An 11,440-nucleotide genomic window follows, 5' to 3' on the forward strand; every position below is an offset into this window, starting at 1 on the left:
AATTCTTGAGTATAGTAGGACCCAAAAAAGCTTGTGGAGTAAATAATGATGTTCACAAATAGGTGACAACAATATTATTGATTTCTGTTAGATGACTTTGTTGTTAGGTCCTCTGTTATCATGATCTTTATCTTATATAGGTATATACCCAATGATGATAATTTTTAATTTATAAATACACACTTGTTACTAAGAGGTTTTCGTTATCACTAAAATTTCAATTAATAGAGCTCGTGCCATTTGCCTGTTTAAAGTTTTCGTTTGGAGTTCCATGCTTATTGATAAAATAAAACTTTTTTTTTATTAAAATTCCTTTAATTCTTTAAATAGTGTTATCAGTTCACTCTTGAAATTACTTTAAGTTTAATATCGGTTAAGATCATTTTTAGTTTTACTTTCTAGTTAAGAGCGTTGTTTTAAAAATATACCTACCCATACGTACCTATAGTTAAATAAGTAAGTGTTCACTAATTATATATTATATAAGTACATGTATATTATGTATATGTAATGTCCTTAAAGGTAAATTTCGCTTAAGAGTAAAGTAATTTTATAGTTCACAATATGTCAATTAGAAGTATGAAATTGCATATTGAAACATATTTTTTAATTCTAAACAACTTAGTATTTATAACAATTTTCAATATGTATTGTAAAAAATAAAGGTAGGCACTTTATTCTTGGACGAAATGTATATTTTTTGACATATCTCGTATAAAATTGATAAAATTTGATATCTGTTGGTTGAATCTTAGGTTTTACATCATGCAGAACTTTTTATGAAGAAGAACTTTTGTCGTAAAATTAATAACAAAATAAATAAGAATAAAAAAGTTTCCCATATTTATGTGTCCAACTTAAGTAGACACATATGCATACGAATTGGTATTCAATAGGATGTTACATGTCTCGGTATTCCTACCTCATCAGCCATCCGAGTAGAATACGAATTCACAAGCAGAAGGAAAAAATATATATTATGCCCGGAAAGGTTTCCACGGTTATTACAATGCAACTTAACTTAAGGCTAAAATCAATACCATTACAAGAATTCATAATAAAATTAAACCTAATTAGACAAGGCGGAAACGGCGGGTTCGTTGGGAAAAATATTCCCATGAGATATTTTTGCATAATCACATTCGTGAGACATCCCAGAATAAGGTTCAAGAAGTCGCCCACGTGAAAAGTGGGCCAATTTTTTTTAACAAATTTTTTTTAATCAAATTGCAAAAATCAATATTTTTGGCACGGACTGATTTTTTTTAGCTTTTTTGGACCATTCCGGACAAAAAAGGTCTCTTATAATTTTTCTCTAAAGTTGATTTTTTTCGAGTTATAAGCAATTTAAAATTTGAAAAACGCGAAAATGACCATTTTTAAGACTTAATAACTCGGTTAAAAATTATTATTATGAAAGTCAGAAAGTGACTAAATCGAAGTTTAAACTCGCCGCTACATGATCCTGAAGAAATCTGTGTCATTAATTTACTACTAAGCTGTTATTTTTAATTAATAAAAATGAGCGGTTAGATCGTATTAGGCATTCCAAATCACGTGATATAATATGGCTGCTGGATGGCAAAACTGTCATCCATAGGCGTATCCAATTATTAAACCACTTCATATTTAATTTGCTATCACAATTTCACAGATTTCGCTACACAATTAACAAAAAACAAAACCAAACAGGATATTCTTTACAAATTTGTCAATATTTAATGTAAACATTAGATACGCGATGACCACCCCCCTTATCTATGTCTATGGCCATGTCAGTTTAGCCATCCACCGGCCACCACTGACAGTTCATTGGAATCCCTAATTGACTCGGCTGTAAATGTGAGTGCGAGTAAGATGCACAATTGGACTGCTGGAATGGCTTCTCTCTCGCACTCAGCATTTACAGTTGCCGCACACGTGCATGGGGCTTATTATTATTACTTAAAAATAACAGCTTAGTAATAAAATAATGACAAAAATTTCTTCAGGATCTTGTAGGGGGGCGATTTAGTCATATATTGACTTTCATAATAGTAACTTAACCGAGTAATTAAGACTTGAAAATCGCCATTTTTCGTTTTTTTCAATTTTAAATTGCTTATAAGTCGAAAACGGTCAACTTTAGAGAAAAATTATAAGAGACCTTTTTTGTCCAGAATGGTACAAAAAAATAAAGAAAAAATTGTTCGGGTCAAAAATATTGATTCTTGCAATTTGATTAAAAAAAAATTGTTAAAAAAAATTGGCCCACTTTTCACGTAGGCGACTACTTGAACCTTATTCTGGGATGCTTCACGAATGTGATTATGCAAAAAAATCTCATGGGAATATTTTTCCCTTCGAACCCGCCGTTTTCGCCTTGTCTAAATAGTATTCCGGGTTAAATCGCGTCGATATTCTCTGGGTCGAGCTTTCGACGTCCTCTCTGACGCCATCTGAAGAGTTTCCAGGGTCTCGGTCTCCCAAGTCAGAAATAAGGATGTACTAAGAAGAGCGGAGTTACAGGATAGGGAGCTTTTTAATTATATTAAAAGTAAGAAAACTGCATGCTTGGGGCATATGGGTATTACGAGAAGAACGATATACTTTTCAGCAACTGATACTCGAAGGGAAGATAGAGGGTAAGAGCGGTCTGGGACGTAAAAAGATATCATGGCTGTGTAATATTCGCCAATGGGCAGGAATCCATAGCTATGAAATGCTTCACAATGCTGCATAAAACAGAATTATTTAATCCAGAATATATAACATCTCATCGAAACAAGACGACGTACGGTAGACTCCTACGCAGAAATGCACGGCACTTTAAGAAAGAAGTCTCCCGAGTAAACAGACACTACTGCACGTACTTGCAGACCCCAGACACGTTTTGTAAAACGATATTATTTATAACTATAATACATAAATACTTAACCCTCTCATGCATTGAGTCCGCTCCAGTGGACAGATTTTTTTAACTCCAAAAAATATATTTTAATTCTATGATACTTGTTCAAAATGCATGAAATCCCTTTCAGTGGACTCTAATCAAGTAACTACTTACCACCATCTACAATATTTATTTTGAAAGTCAAAGTTTGTTTATGTTAGTATCTATAAATCACCCGACCGCGATGGTCACCTGTGAATTGCCTGAAATAATTGCCCGTAGTTTCTATGGAAAAGCAAAAAAAAGGTAAGCAAATATTTTTCTTATAGAATTATGTATTTTACACAATTAGCCTTTGTTATAATTTCAAAATAATTGAAAACTCACTGAAAATATCACCTTGAAGTCATGTCCACTAGAGTGGACATTATGTAATAAATATGTGACTTAGAATTCCACTCTTGTGGTATGTTTTATGAGTATAATTTTCAGGGGAGTAGTAGGTTTCTTGTTCACATATTTTTTGGTATTTTCTTGTCAAAGATTTATTATTTATTTAGGGATTTTCGAGGGCATTTTTTATGTACTTACCTATATTATTTTAGTGGATATAAATAAATTTTATTTATTGACATAATATTACTTGTTCAACGGGAAATTTTATTCTATTTCAGAAAGTACTTTTTGCCGATGAAGACGACAATAGGGATGAAACATCTTTATGTTTACCAGTAAATGATGAATTTTATAGGTATTGACAATGATGGCATTATTTATGATCTACTAGAAGATTCAGATTTGGAATCTGATTACAATGACGAAGAGACGTATTCGCTTGAACATTTAACGGCTGAAGACCAAATTGTTGAAAGTGACTTGGAAGAAATACAGCCAGAAAACAACGACGATGATATGTGTGAAGAGGACATTCCATTAGCTCAGCGTATTTTGGTATTTTCATCAAAACATAAAAATCAAGAGAAAAAACAAAAAGGGCTGAGAAAAAAGACTGGAAATGGAGCAATAATAACAGCATGTATGGGCCAGCAACTTTGCCACAGTTTAGAGGAACAGAAAATATTAATGTTCAAGAAGACAATCCCATCGATTATTTTTTATCACTGTTCACCGCTGACATAATGGATAATATCGTCTTTCAGACCAATTTATATGCTGGCCGAAACAATAAATTAAATTTTCGTTTTACAAAATATGAGTTATACATCTGCAAAAGGTGCAACGAGCCGCTGGCGCTGTGCCCATCGTGCATTGAATATTTTCATACCAGTAACTGACGCTTCCGCGATTCCGCAAGTGCATAGTGACCACTAGAGTAGACGGATTATTTTTTAGGTTTTAAGAAAAAAATTCCATGTTTTTACACTTACTATACTATTTTCTAATGTTAATTTTTAATATTTCGCAATAAAATAATTTTTCTAAGAAAAAGAAACATTTTTCCTTAAAATTATGCATGAGAGGGTTAAGTTACCTATTATCTCATAACATTTTCTACTAAAAAGAAAGAAGTAAAATTTTGCAAAATAAATATTTATTTTAAATTGTTTAAACAAATTACTGGATTAAAATCCAAACAGCTCGTCAAACAGCGACAGCTTGCATAAATGGAAAATCAACATAAATATGCAAAATACAAAAAGAGGTGTCAGACAGGGTTGTATACTCTCCCCACTGTTATTCAATTTATATTCAGATATAATATTTAAGGAAGCGCTGCATAATTTGGAATGGGGTGTGAAAGTTAATTGGATTCTGTTAAATACAATCAGATATACAGACGATACAGTTATTTTAAGTGATGATATGAATGGATTACAACACCTTTTAATTGCCATTGACACAGTGGGAAGAGAGTTTGCCCTAAACATAAACTGTTCAAAAACAAAATACATGGTATTTAGCCGTTTGGCCCATCAGGATTCACGGTTATATGTTGATGGTCATATAATTCAAAGAGTACCCAGTTTTAAATATCTTGGTTGCCATATTACTGAACAACTAGATCCAGATAAAGAGATAAAACGTAGAATCGAGATAGCCCGCACGACATTTTTAAAAATGAGGTCATTCTTCTGTAATGATAACTTGCAACTTCAACTTCGAAAGCGCATGATTAAATGTTACATTTGGTCAGTCCTCTTGTATGGTGTCGAAGCACGGACATTACAAATATCCACCATTAATCGTTTGGATGCCTTTGAAATGTGGCTGCGCAGACGTATACTGAAAATACCATGGACGGCTATGCTGACAAATGTGGCAGTCCTTAAGAGAGCAAATGCTGCCCGCGAGCTGCTTGATAACATCAAATATAGAAAGATGGCCTATTTTGGACACGCAGTAACGGGAGACCGGTATAATATTCTTCAACTTATTATGATGAGTAAAATCGAAGGACGCAGAGGAATTGGTATAAAGCAAAGCAGGCCTCTTGGTTGAAGAATATCCGGGAGTGGACAGGAATAAAGAAAGCAGAACACCTATTTAGAATAGCTCGAGACAGAGACAGTTTCGCCATGTTAATCGCCAACGTCAAGGGGACTTAATAGGGCACGTTAGAAGAAGACTTAAATAAAAAATTCACAAATTAACATTTGAAGTTATGAATTCAGTTTTTCAAAATAGTAAATAGTCCAGGAACCGAAGCTTTCACCTCGCAATTTTTACAGAATGGATCGATTTGTTTGAAAATTTGAGAATAAGTAGTGGATAGTCCCAGTATCAAAATCTATATCATGCCGAAAGGCGCTTTTACCATGGGGGTGGTTGACACCCCATCTAGGGGGTGGAAATTTTTTATTATATTTTGACCGCAAAAGTTGATAAAAACATTCATTATAAGCAAAAAACGTCCTATATATTTTTTTGATAAAATTAATAGTTTTCGATTTATTCGCTATCGAAAGTGTTAGTTTCATATCTAAGAAATCATGTTTCAATGGTATACTCATTTACAATTCACTCAATTTTTGCCGTTGAAAAAATTTTTTTAAACCAAGTTCTTGGTTCATTAAATAATCATTAAATAATCATTAAATAATCTACAATTTCATCTTTAAACATTTTTTCGTATCTCTGATGCTAATCTTTCCATTCTGAAGAGAATGGGATTTTTACCAAAATACAAAAACTTGTTATTCGCTTTAAACTCCAGTTTTTTTTAAACTAATCATTATATTCCAGTCAAACTTCTAGAATCTATTAACAATACATAAATAAAGAAGAATGAATAAGGTCAAGTACTAAAAACACCGCTAACTTACATTATTATGCTTCCAATTGGATTTCCCCCTTTTTTTTTTTCAAAAAAATATATTGATTTTTTAACCGTAACTTTTTTATTTTTTATCGTTGAAAGTTTGGTAAAATAGTTATTTATGAAACAGTTCGTGAAGTATGCTTTTTGCGAACGCACGCGATGTTTAGAGCACGAGCGACAACGGAGCGAGTGCTATACATCGCGTAAGTTCGCAAAAGGTACTTCACGCACAGTTTCATACAATATTTTATCTACGATAAACAAATAAAAAAACTGTAACTCTTCGTCACTGGAATTCATTTCTATTATACAATTTTTAGAACTTTGAAATTTAAAAATTCTAACTTCTTTCAAACCACAAAACTGTCAAAACTTTTGTCGTAATTTATTGCTGCCAATGTCATCACACCGAAGGTTTTCACCTTGCAATCTTTACAGAATAGATCGATTTGCTTGAAAATTTAGGAATAACTATTAGTGGATAATCCAAGGATCAAAATCTATATGATGCCCAAAAGCGCTTTTACCGTGGGGTTAGTTGCCATGCCACTGGAGGTGGAAATTTTTTGTTATATTTTGACCATAAGAATTTGAAAAACGAATAATTCTAAGCACAAAATATTCTTTAAATTTGTTTGATAATATTAATAGTTTTCGATTTATTCGCTATCGAAAGTGTTAGGTTTTATATCGAAAAATCAATGTTTTTAATGTTTTCTGCTAATATCTCAAATATTATTCGTTTTATCAAAACAACTCTAATTAATAAAAATGTACCTTTTGGAAAAATAAACAAAATGGTTTTAATAAATTTTCTTTAAGACTAATAGTAACCGAGCTATACTTTATTATAGGTTAGTTCTTCGTCAAATGCTAAATTTTGGAGTTTCAAAGTGAAAAGACGCGAAAAGTGTGCATTTTTCGAAGATAACTTATAGAAACTGATTTAAGGTATTTAAAAAGGTCTACTTAAAAGTAAAATAAAGTCTGTAGCTCAAAAATTTAGTGACATATGATGACAAGAAAGTCAGTTACTATTTTTTTCAGCGAGAAAGTGAGCGGCAACAATCCCCTAATTACCACCCTAGTTAAAATGAGTCGTTGGTGTTGTTCAGTTTTCTTTATTTAGGTATGTATTATTAATAGATTTTAGACGTTTGACCGGCTTAGGTCCGGTTTCACCAACAACAAATAAATCAATGAATAGTTATTCTTCGAATAAAATTTATTAGACGTTTATATTTTTATTGTGTTGCAATATAACTTTGATAATTTAAAGTTAATCTGACGAATTAACTTTCTATAGATATTTACAGCGAGATTAACTTGCCAATTTATGCGAAGAGTAAATATTTATTTGATTAATAAATAAAATAAGTCTTACTTGACGTTAGTAAAATGGAAAAATGTCAGTTTATTGGTCGAATAACTGTATTCATAGAATAAACTACTATTTGTCGTTGGTGAAACCGGCCATTAGACTGATTAGTTCTTACAAAAAATGGAGTTAAAAGTAAATAACGACTTGTTGTAGTTTGGTAAAAAATCCCTTTTTCTTCAAAATAGAAAGATTAATATCAAAGATACGAAAAAAACGAAAGGACATCGCACACATCTTATGGAAAATATAATGTCACTCAAATTCAATAAAATTTATACGAATAGATTCGTTTTAAATTAACGGTCAAATCTTATCATTGCGCCAACTCTTAATTATGATTAATTACGGCGCAAATTGCAATTAAAGTTTATCGAAATCTCATTTTTGGAGTCAGTAAAACTGTCAGTTACAATCACTATTGCTCTGGGTGCTATTCAAAAGAGCTTAAACCCCGCTGGGCCTAAGCGGATTAGTGAAACTAATCCGCTGATTTATGGAGTACCGACAATTTGGGTATTATAAAATATTTTTTCTCTCTCTAACTTATGTACGTATCCATTTGATTTCAGATTTATTTATATCAATTTCTGCTCTTATTATTGAAAATATGGAGTTGGCGCAATGATAAGATTTGACCGTTAATTTAAAACGAATCTATTCGTATAAATTTTATTGAATTTGAGTGACATTATATTTTCCATAAGATGTGTGCGATGTCCTTTATATGTAAAATTGCAGCTTTTTTAACTCCCACGAATTTGTTTTGAGAAAATTTTTTGTACAGCCAAAATTGAGTGAGATAAGCATTAACAATTAAAACTTGTAATAACATGCAAATGCAAAGACTACCTTCACCAACACTTTCATACTCACCACGTTTTGAAACCGAGGGTTTTAAAAAGATTTAATATTAATAACCGGATAGCTCTTGAAAATCCTACAAAATGCTTGTCTACAGGAATTTCGAAGGTAAAAAAATAAAAAAGTTACGGCTAAAAAAACCAATATATTTTTTTAAATGGAGTAATAAAATTGGGGGCATAATAATGTAAGTTAGCGGTGTTTTTGTATTATGTACGTTAGAAACATATACACGCATACATTGACTTATATTCGAATCATGTAACCATAGAACACATACGAATACGTAGATGTATATGCTTAAGATGAGCACTCAAAAAGGACTTACCTTTAGTCCACAAGTGGCTTGGAAACTACAATATTCAGCCAACTGACTGGGGGTGGTTTTCAAAAGATGGATCGTTGCATCCATTAAAACTGAAAAAGTCGTCTGCTCCTAAAGAACTTTTAAAAATGATATTTTGTCACTGCTAGAAAGGTTACAATGCCTCATGTAGATAAAGGAACTGGTGTTATTTTGTAACCCAACTTGTTCTGGTTGTTGTGATCAAGGCAGTAATAGTAATCCAATAATAGAAGATGACGAAGAAAATGGTGAAAAAATCAGTCTAAACTGTAAAAATTGCGAGGTTTTGTCCTATTTTAAGCTTCATTTCCTGGACTATTTCATCTCTTTTTACTTCACAATGTATTATGTTTTCCATCTTTTACGTTATTTTGCAGGTTATTAGTGCGCTCCTAACTGTATACTAATTATTACATTACATGTTTCTAATGACAGATAATTTTATTGTTTTTAGGTAAAAAACATGACGCCGTTGCATTTACTTGTCCTTCCGGTGATTATTATGAATCATGCAAGTTGCGAGAGTGTTTACAAACAAAGATTCCTGGAACAGTACAATAAAATGCACGATCCCAATAATGGATACTTTTCTTCAAAAGGAATACCATACCATGCTGTTGAAACTCTAGTTGTAGAATCGTCTGATTATGGTCATGAGACAACATCCGAAGCACACAGTTACTATATTTGGTTAGAAGCTATGTATGGTGGTATTACCAATAACTTTTCAAGATTTAACGAAGCGTGGGAAATAATGGAGAAATATATTATTCCTGTACATGAAAGTCAACCTAACACTAATCTGTACAATCCATCCCATCCTGCTGGTTATGGTCCAGAACAGGAATATCCAGAAGACTATCCTGTAGGACCAGTTGATCCTCCAGCTCCAGTTGGAATCGACCCCTTGTATCAAGAATTAGTAGATACTTACGGAACTAGTGATATTTACGCGATGCACTGGTTGACAGATGTCGATAACGTTTATGGCTTCGGTAATAGTCCTGGTAATTGTGAACTTGGTCCCAACGAGCCTGGGCCATCTTTTATCAATACATATCAAAGAGGTCCTAGAGAAAATGCCTGGAAAACCATTCCCCAACCAACTTGTGATTCTCATAAATATGGTGGTCCAGAAGGATTTGGCCCATTATTTTCTACTGGAGATCATGCTCCTAATTGGAAATATTCTGTTGCTCCAGATGCAGATGCTAGGGCCATTGCTGCGGCATTTTGGGCTTCAAGATGGGCAACTAAAAGTGGCCACTTATCAGAAATAACGGATACATTACAAAAGGCTGGTAAATTGGGTGATTATTTAAGGTACTGCTTTTTCGATCAAAATTTTAAGAGAATTGGTAATTGTATAGATCCTTATAAATGTCCAGGAGGTACTGGCAAGGATAGTGCTCATTACTTGTTAGGATGGTATTTTGGATGGGGAGGATCAATATCTTCAGAATATGGATATTCTTGGAGAATTGGAGACGGTGTCGCTCATTTTGGTTACCAAAATCCTATGGCAGCATATGCCTTAATTAACGAACCTAATATGACTCCTAAAGGTGCAACTGCAGTTAAAGATTGGCAAATATCCTTAGATCGACAATTAGAATTATACGATTACTTACAATCTGTAGAAGGCGCATTTGCAGGTGGTGTTTCCAATAGCTGGAATGGTAGATACGAGCAACCTCCAGAAGAACTAATGGACAATACTTTCCATGGAATGTTTTATAATTGGGAACCTGTTGCCTACGATCCCCCATCAAATCAATGGTTTGGAATGCAGCCTTGGTCTACTGATCGTTTGGCACAATATTATTATATAACTGGAGATGATAAAGCTAAAAAAAATTTGGATAAATGGGTATCTTGGATCATCGCAAACACTTACTTTGAAGGGGACGATTATAGGATACCCAGTACCTTGGACTGGGTTGGAGTACCTCCTAATGTTCATTGTAAGGTAGTTTACTATGGAAACGGGGTAGGACCTGCGGCAGCTACGGCCAGAACATTATCCTATTATGCCGCTAGGGCTAATCACGCTGAAGCAAAGAATCTCGCTAAAAAAATACTTGACAGTTTATGGAATCTACACCGTACGCCACTAGGAATAGCAGTTGAAGAACAACCTGAGATTCACTTCAACCAATCTGTTTATGTTCCAAAAGATTTTCATGGAGTATATCCTAATGGTGACGTTATTGATTCCGATTCAACCTTTATTAGTATGAGATCGTTTTATAAAAACGATCCACAATGGAACAAGATCGAAAGTTATATGAACGGCGGTCCAGCACCAAAGTTTACGTACCATCGATTCTGGGATCAAACGGATGTTGCTTTAGGTTTTGGAGTTTATGGCCTTTTGTTTGATGAATAAATAGTGTTTGATTTACAATAAATTTTTATTACATCGTTTTTATTTATTACTAATTTTTTTCTTAGTGTTAAATTATTAAAAAAAAATAATTGGAATGTTGTAATTTCTTGATAATTAGAATGATGTAAGGATCGTAAAGAAATTGATCCTTTTCGCTACTTTCGCCAGACTAACGTTTTTATTATTGATTATATCTGGTGTGTAAGATATAGTTTCGACTTATTACGATCGAATGGAACAAATGTTGAAATGACCAAAAAGATAAGATTTGAGCGATAATTATCCTTACGTGGACCAAGAGTGATTTCCGA

At 33.0% G+C, this 11,440-nt stretch overlaps 1 protein-coding gene across 1 annotated transcript; it reads left to right on the forward strand.

Moving 5' to 3' along the window:
- The first annotated feature begins 204 nt into the window (after nucleotides 1-204).
- LOC126883267 (exoglucanase B-like) lies at nucleotides 205-11,167 on the forward strand. The gene is made up of 2 exons (XM_050648592.1): nucleotides 205-456; nucleotides 9,195-11,167. Exon 2 carries the CDS (start codon nucleotides 9,204-9,206, stop codon nucleotides 11,127-11,129), a length of 1,926 nt encoding a protein of 641 aa, XP_050504549.1. The 5' UTR covers nucleotides 205-456; nucleotides 9,195-9,203; the 3' UTR covers nucleotides 11,130-11,167.
- The last annotated feature ends 273 nt before the right edge of the window (nucleotides 11,168-11,440 follow it).

Source organism: Diabrotica virgifera, chromosome 4 (genome assembly GCF_917563875.1).
Source record: "Diabrotica virgifera virgifera chromosome 4, PGI_DIABVI_V3a".
Taxonomy (NCBI): domain Eukaryota; kingdom Metazoa; phylum Arthropoda; class Insecta; order Coleoptera; family Chrysomelidae; genus Diabrotica; species Diabrotica virgifera.